Genomic DNA, 16,146 nt, shown 5'->3' on the forward strand with positions numbered 1-16,146 from the left:
TAATATTAGTTTCCTTGGTGAAGTTTCATATTCAGTTCCTCAAACTAAGAGGTACAAACTTTGGATAGTATTGTACGTTATTCAGATATGTTGGTTGTATACTATAGCATGGTTTATTCAAGCTGTGTGTGCTACCATATATTTTGCAATTATAAATGTCAGTAAAACATCAACCACCATCAACGTTCACTGAAGTGTGTCTCAGGACAATCAGACTTGGTGTTGTGGTGAAAAAGGCGTTGTTGCTTTGGACTTGTAATGGCTAAAAACAGCAGCACATGCTTTTAGATTACTTTACTTTTCATTTACATCATATGCTGATCGAATCTTAGTTTTTGTCGGAGAACCTAAAGTGAGACAAATGCTCCCCCTGCTGAAAATTTGTCCCCTCAACTTTTCCAGGAACTGTAGTATATGCATAAATAAAGATTTAAGGCCTTTCATATCAACTCAAATCTGACATCTTTCGGATACTAGCTTGGTTTGTATGCAGAAGATTCAAAATCCTTAATGTCCCAGAGACGCAATTTACATTACAAAACTTCTTAATAATCACACCTCCTGCCTAGTCGCCATGAATCCAAGGAAAGGTTGCCACAATGACATCATATCTTATCATGTCATTATAACAGATTTAACCATCACTGTTGCAGATACTTATCTCAGGTGTTGTATTTTTTTGTTGCCAGTAGTTATTAAAAACCCAGGCTGCCAATAAAATGTCAGCGGTGTCAGGTTAATATTGTTCGTGTGAGTGAGTCATTTTATTTCCTCGACACCTTTCCGTTTTGTCTCGTCTTCACCTGCTGCCTGCTGAATTTGTTCAGACGAAACTGTGACTATTTCCAAGAATCCTAACAGAGCAAAGAAACAACAATACACATTGATGATTTGGTTGAACTGCCAGGCTGTCCTCTATGTAAATCCTCCTGAGTCTCATTCTCAAGAGAGACATTAAATATGTTTGATGTTGCCGTGTACAGTCACTTGTTCAAAAGGGTTCATTTTTGCCCTATAGCTCTATAGATGAACTGTCTATTGGTGCCTTTTTACCATTTATCTTCATTCAATGGGTTTCCCGAACATATCCCATGGCTTATCTTTACAACCAGTAGTTTATTGTATAGCAAGTGTCAGTGTGTCATTCCAGTAATTCAAAACTCTGCGGCACGCCTCAGATAAGTGTGCCTGACTGGAAGGGTTTTCTTTACAGGGTTATAAGTAAGCTTGAGGTGAAAGACGGATTGATCTTTGTGTTGCTACTACTTTAGTTACTTGCAGTGGTGAAATGTAACACAGATCATTAAGTCAAATATTTTTACTAAAATGCAGTTTGAGATACTTGTACTTTAATATTTATTTTCCTTAAACCTTCCACTCCATTACTATCCAAAGCAAAATCTTGTTATTTTTTGTAACATTGTTTAATATTATAGCTTTAGTTGCTTGTTACTTTACAAACTAAGATTGCACAGTTTATAAAACATGATATTTTGTTACTACTCTAACCACACAATTTTGATAAAGCCAAAAAGTATACAGCTTTTTGAAGAATTGAGAAACTATAGCAATTGGCATTTATGGGATCAAATATCAGAGACCTTTTTTAATGTATTGAATAAGGTGTTTCTATAATATATTTAAGATATTTCTGTATTTTTTACTTTTAATAACTGCATTTTAAGAATGATATTTTCTTACTTTTACTTAAGTTACATGCAAGTGAGACTTTTACTTGAAACAGATTAAGTGTACAGGATTGTATCAGTTATTTTATTTAAGTAAAGGTCAGAATACTAGTGCCACCACTGTTTAGAACTTATACAACATAGAATTGTACTTCCTCTTGAGCAAGCATTTACGGAGGTTAGCGGCCTATAACACACTTTAAGGGGAAGTAAAACAGGTGCTGGAAGAGACTGAGGGTAGAATCCTTTATGGTATTGTACTCTTGTGCTTTTGAGCAATGTTGTTTATTTGTCACCTGGTGTCACAATAGTTGTCTGAAAGAATAGGGGGTGTGATTGCATGACAGCAAAACCTAATTTGTTCCTTTCGCCCTTCTACCTTTCCAAGCCAGTGATTATGCTTTGTGTCTGCTAGGCTTGTGTAATAGCTTTGGCCTTTTATACATTTTTATGCTTCCTGCAGGCTCTGAATCTGAGACAGAAACCAAAAGTTTAAGAGCAAGCTCCAGGTGAATTATTGCCAAAAAAAACAAGGAAATAATCTAGACTGTGCTGAGAACAACAATCACCACAAAACATAAACCAAACTCTAATGCATGTATTTACTATAATACCTCAGTGCATGTTTTTATCCACATAATCCACTCGTACTGTATTTACATTTACTACTGTTATTTTTGCAACGATTTAATCATCCAGAGATCATTAGAGTGAAATAATGAAGCTACACAACATACCTTGCTTTTTATCTCTGCTTTTTCAGAAATTTGAGCTGTCAAACTCACTTTGGACTATTCCTTTTAACGTCGACCAATTGCTCATTAATCATTCATACAAGAATAATGACAGCAAGAACATAATTATGTATTTATGTATAACAACAACAATTATGACCAGTGGTGAAGTCGGCCTAGGGCAAGTTAAAGTCAAGATATGTCATCCTTTTTCAGTGACATTTTAGACATCAAGCTTATTCCTTACTGACCTGAATTAATCTTTCTGTAAAATAAGGAAACAAACTCAGAGAGAAAACCAACATGTGTTTGTGTTCCTCAAACTGGCCTAAAGTTTAGCAAGATATTACAAAACTAAACGAACACTGACCTTACACTCGGGTCAAATATAATGAACTGGCTGCTCTTTATTTGGCGTTATTTAAAAAAAGGCTTTTATATTTCTAAATGATTTCGTAAACCTGCGAGATGTCGTGCCGGTTAAAAAACCTGTCTGACAAACAGCTGATCATTTTAATAAGATGCATTTTTTTTTATAGTGAAACAGAAACCCTTCTCGACTGTGCTGATATTTGATAACCCAGACTATTTTGGACAGGATGTCTTTAAAATGAGAAAGGCTGCATTTATCTTACCGTACATTGTTAAGGAGAGCTACTATTTCATATTTATTTGCTTTGTGCTAATTGCATCTATGTTCATAAGCCCTCAGTCTTGCACATGGTTGAACAATAACATCTGCAGTTATGGTCTTGCTTTTCTTAAGCAATAGGTTTTTCTGCAAGTAGAAAAATCCCTTTCAGTGTAATCAGTCTGATTAAATACAATGCTTCCTTATTATTTTTGTAGAAAGGTGTGGTTTGTATTATAACGTTGTTATTGTAATCATAAATGACTCATGAATCATTGACTTTTCCGGAGTGGCTCTTCTTCCTGGATTTGGGGAATAACACTAACAAACAAAACTGTGGAGCATTGTTGATGATGCAGCTCACTAAATGATGAACTACAAACCTGACCTTTTTTGTATTTGATCTATTAATAGTTACAGCATTGCTTGATTATATCTTTGCTTGATTATAAAAGGCAAAATTTCCCAACAGCACCCTTTGGTATTGCGCACACCCTCAGGTTGACTAATAGTGTTTCAGCCATTGCTGTACATTTCTGCTTTTCTTAAAAGAGGGAACTGTTAATGATTAGAGCAACTCTGTGGCCGATGTTGCAAACACAATGATCTTCTGACTGAAAAGTCACCCTTTACTTTGTTCAAAAAGTAACTCTCATTGAAGTGTATGAAATATAAGGTTTTTTTTAATGTAATTTCTCATGTATGGTAAGACTATTTGTTCATTTCACATTGGCTTTACGTTACAAAGTAAGAAAAATACTTGTGATGTGCTAAAATAAATCTGTCAATCGGTTCACATTTAGAGTCATTTATCAAATTAATATATTAATATTTGCTTGGAAAAGTCTCGCCAATCAACACATTTTGACTCAAACATTACATTATTGTGGTACATGAGGAAATACTTGAACACACACATAAAAAAGAGGCATTTCATGGCCTGGCTCTTGGCCATAACAGAAGACTGTGAAAAGGACACAATGTATAGAAAGATATTTATTTATAATCAACTAAACAATCTAAACAAGTTACCACAATGAGGTGTGTTAGTCAGTGTTATCAGTAGTGTGGGTGTGTGAGCATGGTGTAGTGCAGAGTGTTGTATGCGAAACCAAGACTAATGACAAACAAAAGCATGAACGGTAGCTGCTCTCTCAAATGCTCAAATGACTTCAGCCAGGCAGCAAGACCGGGCGAGACACCGGGGTCATCGCAATCGATAAATAGTTTTATTTCAAGTTTTTTTCCGGCAAGGGGACGACTATTGCCAGCACCGGAGCTGGGAGCTCGAACTGAACAAAGCTCCTCTTTGTTCAGTTCACGTTGAATCATGTGGTCCGGCAGTGTGGCAAAACACAACAGCAGTCGGGTTAATTGGCAACATACAGTATTATTCAACATGTAGCTAATTACATTCATCATTGATACATCATTTGAATAACATTACAATAAATAATATGAAATACATTAGTTTTCTTTTATTTCAAATCTATTAGAATACATTTAAGAGTGCTAGCTAGTACATAACTATGAGTTTGATTTTTTACGAAGACATTTTCTATAAGGTTTCCTGGTTGAATGTCCCATTTTAAGTAAGTTCCCTCAGGAATGCCTTCAGGGAATTTTCTGTTCGATTTGCAACAAACGTCTTCTTCAACTTAAGGATGAACCAATACCTTTTTTTCCATTTTTATCCTAAATATGACAACTCAAATGTCTGATTAAAATAATGAAATGGTTGGAATTTGAGATACACAATTTCAGTCTACTGTAGCAAATGAACCACGCAAAGAGAAATATTTCTTTAAAGAACTGTAAAGAAAAATAGGTTGTAATAAACATCCAGACCCGTTTTTCTTTCAAAGATCTTTAAATGCACTTTGGACTAAAATAGTTCCTGATGTAACATCATATTATTCAGTGACAGTCAGTATTGTTTAGCAATGTCTTTTCACGGGTCGCCGGGCTTTCTCCAGCATTTGTTCTTTGTTTTGAAAGTTTTGATTGACAACTATGAAAGGGCTTTTGTATCTATAGCAGTCTTGTGGCTCCTCACCCCAACACACACAACGGTGAAGTTAAAGGTGAACATTACACAACGTCTCACGCAAACCAAATATTTACCTATGATCCTCTGTGTGACTATTTTGAATGGAAAACTATGGAACAATTAAAAAAATAGATGCAATTAACTATTTTTCTGATGACTGATCTTTGCAGCTCTAATTAGGAGCAATGGCCTCCCTTCCTCTTTTTAAAGACAGTTTCTGTGTGGAAACACTGAGGGCCATCAGCCACAGCATGGCAACATCAGTAAACAAGCGATATTAGGAAAAATGTCAAAGTGTTGCAGTACTGTTGGCTATCAAAAAGAAGTAAAATAGTAATAAAAGTTGTTCCAAAATGTGGGATAAAAACTATTTTTCCGGTGAAAAAAGACCGGATCAATCCTTGTCAAATCAGTTTGTTAATGTAAATAAACAAAATGTTAAAAGCATAAAAAACCTTTTTTAATGTTATGAAATGCTTTAAAAACAAAACAACTATGACAATAAGAGAAAGCATACTTGACTACCTAAAACAACCAGCTTGAAATACTGTAAATGGTAGTAAACTATACTACTGTTAATTATTAAAGTAACACTAACTGATAAGATTGAAGGGTTTGCGCAGAGAGAAGGAAGAAGGAACTGCATTTTACGGAGAGTACCTTCACTTTATCAGCGGTGGGGCGAGGCATTGAGGCTTCACACTGAGTATAAGAAGGAGACAGCATCAGACACTCCACATTTTCTAGAGCATCTCCAATCACAGACACAGGTAAGGAGACTTGTTGTTTTTTTGTTTTTGTTTGGATGCTTACACATTTGTGTGTCATATTGTGCAAAAACAATATTGCTGACAATTGACAAATACATGGGATTTAGTTTTTGTATTGACTTTTTTCATTTTTTATTAGAGATGCTTCTCTCTGCCCTTCTTGTGTTCGGTGTCTGCCTGATTCCTGCTCACTCCAAACCAGCAGGTAGGCTACATCGTAATCCCTGTTTGATTCCTACAGTTGTGTAACATTACTGGTTTAATCCAAATAATTGTGTTATTTGACAAATGTGTTGTTTCTTAGCAGGGGAACGACTCGGCAGTCCTCTTCTTCAAACCTGTTTTGAGGAGGCAAAGAAAGTTGTTGACAATGCTTACAAGTACTCCAGAGAAGAGTGAGTTCATTTTTAAAGTAGTACATTATCTTTTTAAATAATTCAGCAATCATGTACACTGAAGAGTTTTTATTTTGCATGCATGCAATTTATTCAGTTATTTCAGAAGTTGTTGGAAAAAGTTACAGAATCTCCCAAAAAATAACACGATTAAGGTTCATTGTTTGATTTTGTGACTTTTCCTCCTCCAAAGAAATTTCCCTGTAAGGGATAAATAAAGTATATCTTCTTCTTGTTCTTCTCCAGGAGTCTGAGACGAGTCCGCAGAGAGGTGGTGCGTCCTCACGATGCTCTCCGCCTGCTGAAGCAGCCTCGCGGTGTAACGCGCTCAGCTGTGAGATCTGCAGACTACATGGAACAAACCCTCCGCCTGCTACATGAGAAGGTGCATCATGTGCACAAACGCTCCCTCAACGTGACAGGTCAGACATGTGGCACCAAACAAAGACAACGCCTGCAGACACACACAGAGCTCACATTGTTTTCTCACAACTTTTTCCTGGTCTTTGTTGAGCATTTCAAGGCTGCAATTATGGACTAGACATGTGACTTTATTAAATGTATATTTTGTACAGATTTGCTCTCTGAAGAGGACCTGAAAAAGCTATCAGATATAACTGGATGTTCAAGTAAAGTCAATCTTCCTTCATGCCGCACAACACCGAACCTCAACCGGTATCGCACAGCCTCCAGCGTCTGCAACAACTTGTAAGAGAAACATTAATGTTGTTCGGAACAAAACGCTTTTTAATCTAAGAAGCATTTTTCCCATTTTTTTTTTACCTTTAAAACACCATATTGGATATTTTTATGTTAGTAAAAAGCTAATTCATTTTCATTCTAAAAAGCAAACTGTGTTGAATTAGTGGAAACGTGCAAGGTCTATGAGATCAAGTGTGGCTTTAAGAGGAAATTATTTTGAAATACACCTAAACATCTTAAGCTATGCACCAGAGATGTGTAAACCTAGGATTTCTCAAGCAGCGTTTCCAAACATTTCTGTTTGCTTTTAGAAAAAACCCTCGCTTCGGAGCCTCCAACACCCCTTTCGCCCGCTGGCTTCCTGCTGAGTATGATGACGACATCTCCCAACCGAAAGGCTGGAACAGAACTCGAAGAATCAATAACTTCTTGCTCCCGCTGGTACGACCCTCGAAATCTCAAACACTCACCTTGATTAATATACGTAAATGCAGATTTAAATTAAAACCAAGTTGTCCTTAACTCTCAGGTGCGACAGGTGTCCAACAACATCCTGAGCACAACAGACGCTGGCGTGGTGAACGACACAGAATACACCCACATGGTGACACTGTTCGGTCAATGGAACGACCACGATCTCACCTTCACGCCCTTCTCCCCCAGCATCCGCTCATTCAGCAACGGCATCAACTGTGACGAAAGCTGCGAGAAAACAGAGCCATGCATACCCATCCCGGTTGGTGTGAATGCTCAAACCTAAATATATAAATGTTGTTTTCACTTTATGACTCTAACCATAGATTTTATACTCTTTCCTACAATCAGATTCCTCCCGGTGACCCCCGCTTGCCCACTGGCCGAAACAGCTGCATCCCTGCATTCAGATCCGCCCCTGTTTGCGCCTCAGGATACTCTGCCTACAATTTTGGCGGGGAACCCAACAAGAGAGAGCAGATCAACTCGCTGACGGCCTTCCTGGATCTGGGCCAGGTATACAGCTCTGAGGAGGCCTCCGCTAAGAATCTCAGAGATCTTGACAGCGATAGTGGCCTGCTGCGTGTCAACACCGAGTTCACAGACAACAGACGTGAGCTGCTGCCCTTCCACCATCTGCAGGTGAATATGTGCGCCACTCGCAAGAGGGTCACCAACGACAGCAATGCCAGAGAGGTGCCCTGTTTCATCGCAGGTAAGTCTCCTCCTGTCACTCAGGGCTCTTTACATAGTTTTTTTTATAATTAATTAGGAATAATTAAGCTTTAATAGCAGCACAAATAAATATGGCTGTCTATTCTGCGCTAACCTCTAATGTGTTGTCTGTCATAATGATCTGGTTGCACTCTTTTCTACCCCTATTAAGAATGTATAATCATTATGCAAACAATGGGTCACAACTCATGTTTAAAGACATGTATAATATATTTTTTAAATGTACTACCAAGCATCCACAACTGGAAGATGGTGTATAAACAGATTATGAATGAGAATATGACGGTATTTTAATTGCAATAATGTTAACATTTGAATGGTTCAATAGCTATTATAAACTTTAATATTTTAGAAAACACTTTTCCATATACAACCACATTATGGGGATATAAATGTGTTATAAACCTTTTTTTCAATACTTAGATTCTAAATGCAGAAGTGTGTCTTAACTTATAATTAAGCGTACTTATAAGTTAGCATATAAATATACAAGTATTTTGAAGACTTTCTTAAAAAGACTGTTTTCACTACAAGCATCATGTGTGCATTTAAATCATTTCTTGTATCAAAGAAAATTAGGGGAAAAAAACATAGATTATTTTGACTACATTAAAGGTTTAATAACCAAATGAGTTACACTGGAGCTAAATAAGCAAAGCTTTTTTATATGTCTTCTCGCTGATGTATGAAACATTAAGGAATAATAAATCATTAATAAAGCCAATAATTTTACAGTCATCGCTGATTAACTATTTAATGGGTACATTTCTGTCTGTAAGGTGACGGCCGTGTGGACGAGAACATCGCTCTCACATCTATCCACACTCTGTTCATGCGTGAGCACAACCGCCTGGCCCGGGGGCTGAAGAGAATAAACCCGCAGTGGGACAGCGAGACGCTCTACCAGGAGGCCCGCAAGATCATGGGTGCTTACACACAGGTAGGAAGACTTGAGGGTCACTCATGATTATGCTGTATATTCATATTATGACAACACCATGTTTTTACTGAAAACCATCCTCTTCTCTCTCAGCTGTTTGTGTTCAGGGACTATCTGCCTCATATTGTTGGCCCTGATGCAATGCGTAGACAGCTTGGCCGTTACCCCGGCTACAATGCTAACGTGGACCCCAGCATCGCCAATGTTTTCGCTACAGCAGCCTACCGTTTCGCCCACTTGGCCATCCAGCCAGTGTTATCCCGTCTGGATGACAACTACAGGGAGAACTCTCGCTTTCCCAGCGTGCCTTTGTTTGAGGCCTTCTTCACCCCCTGGAGGGTCGTCTTCGAGGGTGAGTTTTAGAGAGAGCAGTGGAGTAACTATTAGTCAACAACACAATTAGTCTAAGGACAGAAAAATAACTGTCAATTTACTGCTAAAGTACTCTTTCATGCGATAATGGAGAATGCTGTTTTCAGCTTCTCAAATATGGAGTTTTTCTGCTCTTTACATATATAATAAAATAACATGGACTTAGATAGATATTTTCACTATTTTAGAACCTTTTACAAAAGTTTTTCTTGAAAAATATTTGGCTTATTAATTGATAATGTTAACATCAGAAAGTCATTCTGTCAGCCCAACTTTTATTAAATATCTCCAGGTGGCATTGATCCCCTGCTCCGTGGTCTGATTGGAAGTCCTGCTAAACTGAACACTCAGGATCACATGATGGTGGACGCTCTGAGAGAGCGCTTGTTCAAGTTTGTGATGCACCTGGCTTTGGATCTCGGTTCTCTCAACATGGAGAGGGGACGTGACCACGGCTTGCCTGGTACATCCCTCACTTTGAATATCATCCTTCTCTAATGTTTCTTTCTTTCTCATTGTCCTCATCCACTATTGGCTTACCTGATGTTTTTTCCCGTAGGCTACAACGCCTGGCGAAGGTTCTGTGGCTTGTCTCAACCAACGAACCAGGCGCAGCTCGCTCAGGTTATGAACAACAGCAACCTGGCCCGTAAGCTGTTGCAGCTCTATGGGACCCCCGCCAACATCGACGTCTGGATGGGAGGCGTGGCAGGAGCCGTTTGTCCGTGGCGGCCGTGTGGGGCCTCTGTTCTCCTGCCTCATCGCATCACAGTTCCAAAGGATCCGCCAGGGGGACAGGTCAGTCTATGTAGATAATACCATGAGAATTCTCATTTCTAACAATCTCGATTTATATAAAGTGTCACAGGTTACAGTAAAAATATATATTTTCAATAAATACCAATAGCCTTTTTTTCTGACATAATCAATTGTGTTATATGTTTCTATCAAAGATGCACAATAATACAAATAAGTGCTTTACATACACATGATCAGCTGACAGTAATCTGTTGTTTGATATCATCAGGCTGTGGTACGAGAACCAGGGCGTCTTCACCCCGGCTCAGAGAGCAGCTCTGAGCAGTACTACCATATCCAGGATCATCTGCGACAACACCGGCATCTCGTCTGTCCCCACCGATGCCTTCAGCGTCCTGTCAAACCGCAACAGAATGGTCCGCTGCTCCAGCATCCGACGCCTGAACCTGTCCGCCTGGAGGGAAATGTGCAAAGGTGAAACAACCAAGGGAGTCCAAATTACTAATCTGAATAAAGACATTTCTCGTAACTGTATTTTTTCATTCCACTTTTAACCTGGTGTTTTTATTTCTTCTTCTTGACTCTGTCATAACCCTTCTTCATATGTGGTGTTTGGTCCTGCAGGCCCGGGGGATAACTGTAATGGTGTCAGGGAAGGAGAGGTTGGTTTTAAGCACTAACATGTTGCAGTCATATTTTAACAGCAGAATGTAGTCTAATGAAAGTTTACATTCAGATCAAGCAGCACCTGTAGTTCTTCACTTTTGACATCTTGATGAGGTTACTTCAAAAACAAAAAACATTCAGGGTTTACTGACATTTGCACATTTGAAAAAACTCCTTAAATTATAAGGCTGCATTTCTTTAACTTCTAAATCATCTGGATGTTCAGGCTGTAGACCACCTAGAGGAAACCCAGGAGCCCCAGTTACCACAGGAACCCCAGGAACCTCAGGAGCCCCAGCTTCTTCAGGAACCTCAAGAGCCCGAGGTTTTCCAGGAAACTCAAGTACCCCAGTCTTCCCAGGTACATCAGGAACCTCAGGAGTTACCCCAGGACTTCCAGGGACTCCAGGACAACGAGGTAGTCTATTTTGACTTTTGTCTAAAATAGACATTTTTCATACTCATCAAGACAAAATGACTAGGTAAAGGCAACATCTGTTTCCAGGTGTAATTATTCTCTAACTATTATAAAAGACAACAAGAAAAAATCTCCAGAATTTGTGAGAGATTTCTTTAACTGAACTATGTGTCATGTTTTATAAGATGATCTTCAAAACAACTTCTAATTACTACAACAAATAAAGGTTTCATTTATTTAAACATGTAACATTATTAAGACGTAAAAGATGTTACTTATCAAGTATCTCGATAGTGTAATTAATTACAGGTTTTGAATACTTGGGCTATGTCTAAATTCACGACTAGATCATTCATATTATAGCAGCAGATCACAAATGTATTTCACATAATCTTTACTTTTGTTCCTCTGCAGCTACATTAGGATCATCAATCGAAAAAGGCCTGCCAGCTCTACCCAGCAATGCTTCACTGTCAATTTCTGCCTTCTCCGTCCGCCTGGGCGAGTACAACCCCTCCTCGGAGAGAATCATCCGTTTCCAAGAGGTCATCTACAACAAACAGGGCCACTACTGCACGGAGACAGGCCACTTCACCTGCGTCATCCCCGGTGTTTATCAGTTCAGCTTCCTGTGCAAATCCTTCGTCAGTTCAGGAAATGTAGACCTGATGCGTAACAACAAGGTGGCGCTGCGCAGCTTCAAGGTTTTTATGGGAGGTCTGCACCTGTCAGCAGGGGACACACTGCTCTGGCTGGAGGCGGGGGATAAGGTGTGGATGGAGGCGAGCGGTGGGACGGTCGGCCTGAGCACCGAAAGCTACTTCTATGGTCACTGGCTTTACACTGCGTGACACAAACGCTTCTGCTTACAGCCGCCCTATTAGACCCATGGTCTGTCTGTTAAGATATTCATTCCTCTCTGCACTGAGCTTCACTTTCCATTGATCACATCTTATCAAATATCTATGATTTATTGTGTGCTTTTTTATTATTTTCTGAGAAGTATGAACAAATGTTGGATAGTTTCAAGTAGCCTAACAAACATGAAATGTTTTGCCTCAAATCTGTTCAACTCGGTAACAGCATGCAGTCAGACCAAAAATTAGACCAAAAATAAATCAGTAGCCATTTTATTTTGTGATTAACAAGTGTTGTGAATATTTATGACTGATAAAATGTAAGACAGTGTTGTGACTTGTGCTTTGTCTTTGAGGCTTACTTACTGTAAATGTTCCTCTTTGTTTCACTTTGAATAAATAAACTAAAGAGACAGGGGAGCAAAACTTATTGTGTCCATGTGGTCTTATTTGTCTTATTTCTGAGACACCAGTAATCATTAACTAGACATTATGTGAATCGCAAAAAGAGATTAGGCCTATACTACCTGTGGTGACGACTGCCACTGAATGTCACAGAGGGATTGCTAAACTGGGTAAAACTAGCTAAAAAGAAGCTGAAGCTTGGACATATAACAAAACAACTCAGTTGGTTAAGCTTTCATATTTAATTCATAACAGGCCAGAGTGCAGTGATTATTTTAATGTACTGTATGCGTCCTGCAGATGGAGCCCTCACAAAATAAATGCCTGATTCATGTGGTGACATAACCACTTCATGCTGACAGCCAGTATTTAAGAGCATCTGAAAAAGATTACTTCCATCAAAGTCACAATTGTTTCTATTTCTCTCTCATTCTTAAGCAACTTTCCTACATCCAAACACAAAGTTGTACGTCAAGAGACAATTTGGCACAAAAAAAAAGTGTTTTCCCTGTCTGTTATTTTGTGGTACTTGCATTCTAATCTAAAAATGTCACATTTCAATCCCGTTGTTACCTCACTTAACTTGCTAATTATTGTTTTCACTTTTTTACCCATGTTAAAGTAATTAAGGGTCACTTGAGGCCGGATCTCACCCACTTTGGACGGCATATGGAGGAAGATGGACAAACTAACACTTTAAAACTGAGGTTAGTTTACTCCAGCCCGCCTGAGCAGCACGTGTTTCCGCAAAAGTGGAGAATGGTGAGAGACTCGAGGTGAACATGCAAAATTACAATTCAGTTACTGAGAGGTGACAGTATTAACCAGTGAGCTTCTTTATTTGAAGCAAATGTTGTACAATCTGGGGAAGCAGTCTGATGTGTTGTGTGCCAAACAGTTAGATAAGATGATTGTTGCTGCTCTAATGTCTGTCTTTTAAATATGATGTACAGCTAACAGCCAATTAGCTTAGCACAAAACCTGGGAGAGCTAGCCTGGCTATCTCCAATAGTGCTATAATGTGCTTAGAAGCAAGTGTATTGCTCACGACTGAACAGACCACAAGTACGCTTTTTTACGGGGTGTGTCTATTTCTAAATGACTCCGCCCCATTATGAAATTGAAATGGTCATCTTTTTTTAACTTTTGAACGTTCTGATCTAAGCTAGCTTTTTCCTCTGCTTTTAATATAGCTTTGCCAGAAAGTCGATAAGCGTATCTCCAAAAATCTTTAACTTTTCCTTTAAATGGTGAACGAAGTTACCCTTCACTGTTAAATCTGGTATAATCTTGCCAAATAGAAAGACACAGAAAAATGGCTATTGCTTGATTAACTGCAAATCCTCCCTTCAGCTCTGTGGTTGTTGGGTCGGCAGATATTTAGGGTAAAAAAAAATAGAAAAAAATAATATATCTGCCTGAATTATTGCACAATGTAAAGTGTTTTTGGGCTATGACCTGATAAAGCGCTCCTCCTCCTGCTTTTGGAGTGTACACTGTATGTGCAGAATGCCACGTAGTCGACCAGACTCGTGTGTGTGTGTGTGTGTGTGTGTGTGTGATTGGTGCTGAAACAGTAATGGAAACCCAGTATTTATGAAAGAGGAGAACATATTTGAATTGTCTGTTTCTGTCATAGAGTTTTGAGCTAAGATCAACCTGAGGTTGTTGCTGAGTTTAGCAAATGGATGTAAGAATGGAAAAAGCTGTAAGGCAATCAGCAGAGGATGTAGGATGTTTTGAGACATGTGTTTGGTCCTGTTTCACTGCGATGAAATCATAATGATGGCATGAAAAATGTAATGCAAATGCAAATGGCGAAAAAAATCTAATCAGAACTAGAGAAAACAATACTTACTTTGAACTGATACTCTTGAAGCTGGAAACAACCCTCTTTTGAAAAATGTTTAAGCATTGAAGTTGCAAAGAGGTTTTATATTATATGCATGTTTACTATGATATCTCTATCTGTGTTAAATCTACACGTTGGCTTCTTAAAAGCTCAAACGTCAGGTCTCAAGCAAAGAGACAAAAGTCTGCCAGATGTGAGGTCAGTGATGGCAGGGAATAGTTGGTGTTTGTTTTATGGTAAATTTAGCATCCTCTCTCCCTCTTTACCCAATGACGTGTCTCACGCAGGAGGCCTTGTCACTATTTTCCCTCCTCATTCTGCAACCCAGACGTTCAATTCTTTCAGCTGTCACATGCTCAGAAATATCAGGAATGGAGGGTGAATTCCAGCAACGTGGACAAAAGAACTTGGCTAATTTTTTGCAGATGTGTCTCTTGAGCTTTAGAGGGGAACACTGTGCTGCCCTCGCTGGAGAGAAAAAGGGCTCTGCACGTAGAAAAAAATCAAATGAGTTACGAGCAAAAAAATATCATCAACCCGGTACAGCTGGTTCAGTCTGAGGAGGAAACACGGCACCACTTGCACATAGTTTTCACTTTGTGTGGGCAGAATTAAAGCAGTGTGTTAGTCATCCTCAAAGAAAAAACAAACTCCATGCTTTATAAACCAAACCAATAGTAATTAGTAGAATGAAAATAAAACTATCTGAGGGCCAAACAGTGAACATTTATGAAAGAGCAGCCCCCTTTATTCTCAACATTATTGTAGCTTCATTTGGAAAGATTATTGTAAGACCATTTTTTTATCCTCAGGAACTAAACATTGTGAATAAGTGAGCTTCTGGAGTCTGGTTACTGTATCGCACATTTCCATTTTATCTTAAGCTCTTGAACAACTGACACACGTCTCCAGGGAGGATACTTTTTCAGGGGTTCATATAACTCTGCTTGGCTCTGATTGGCCCTCAGAGCTTACACAAGCTGAAATGTAGGTTCACGTGACTTTAAAATGATGTGCACCCTCCGTGATCCAAGAAAAATACAACTGCTTATACTGTCATTTACAGCCTGATTTAATTACTGTACCCTGCCATTAAAACCATTCTACTATAAAGTATTTTTAGTCCAACTTTGGATCTTGATCTCTTTAACAGCTACTGTTTGGGCAGATTCGGTTTTCACTAGAATCCTAAATGTTCATGTATAAATTACATTGTGCTTTTAAATCTCCTAAAAACGTGGCTTTTTCTAAATTTCTCTTACAAGAAATATGCCGAATTTAAACTTAAGGTATCTTGTGGAGTTTTTTTCCACTAGTAGTGCTTTTGAGCAACGTTTTTATGAATGGGCCCCTGTTTTGTTTGTTCTCGCATGAGCAAGACATGATACAGATTTCTGACAAAGGTTTCACAATACCTGATTTAGAAGTGGCAGTATTTTGCAGGTCATTTTATCTATGACTCAGCGTGTGCCTACAGTACCTCAGAGCAGACCAACCAAACTCTGGTTTTATAGAGGACCTTAAGTGTTTTAAGTTACCTGAGCGCCACTGTATTTCTCCAACAAGTTGGTAGAACTGTGCTAAAGCAATATGAAATATGATAAAACTGTTAAATTTGCTTAAGCCATGACCCTAATCCCCCACTGCCATAACAACTCCCTGAGACACTGATAAGAAAATGGTCTGCAGCACTTAATA

At 38.7% G+C, this 16,146-nt stretch overlaps 1 protein-coding gene across 1 annotated transcript; it reads left to right on the forward strand.

The window, feature by feature from the left end:
* Positions 1 to 5,861: 5,861 nt before the first annotated feature.
* mpx (myeloid-specific peroxidase) lies at positions 5,862 to 12,035 on the forward strand. Its single transcript, XM_063889880.1, is given in 17 exon segments — positions 5,862 to 5,873; positions 6,015 to 6,078; positions 6,181 to 6,268; positions 6,515 to 6,690; positions 6,844 to 6,976; positions 7,282 to 7,411; positions 7,500 to 7,706; positions 7,796 to 8,159; positions 8,959 to 9,119; positions 9,213 to 9,471; positions 9,784 to 9,954; positions 10,051 to 10,202; positions 10,204 to 10,289; positions 10,519 to 10,724; positions 10,875 to 10,912; positions 11,143 to 11,334; positions 11,749 to 12,035. Coding segments are annotated over 16 exon segments (2,436 nt in total). The 5' UTR covers positions 5,862 to 5,873; the 3' UTR covers positions 11,758 to 12,035.
* Positions 12,036 to 16,146: the final 4,111 nt, after the last annotated feature.

Source organism: Eleginops maclovinus, chromosome 8 (genome assembly GCF_036324505.1).
Source record: "Eleginops maclovinus isolate JMC-PN-2008 ecotype Puerto Natales chromosome 8, JC_Emac_rtc_rv5, whole genome shotgun sequence".
In the NCBI taxonomy this organism is placed as follows: Eukaryota; Metazoa; Chordata; class Actinopteri; order Perciformes; family Eleginopidae; genus Eleginops; species Eleginops maclovinus.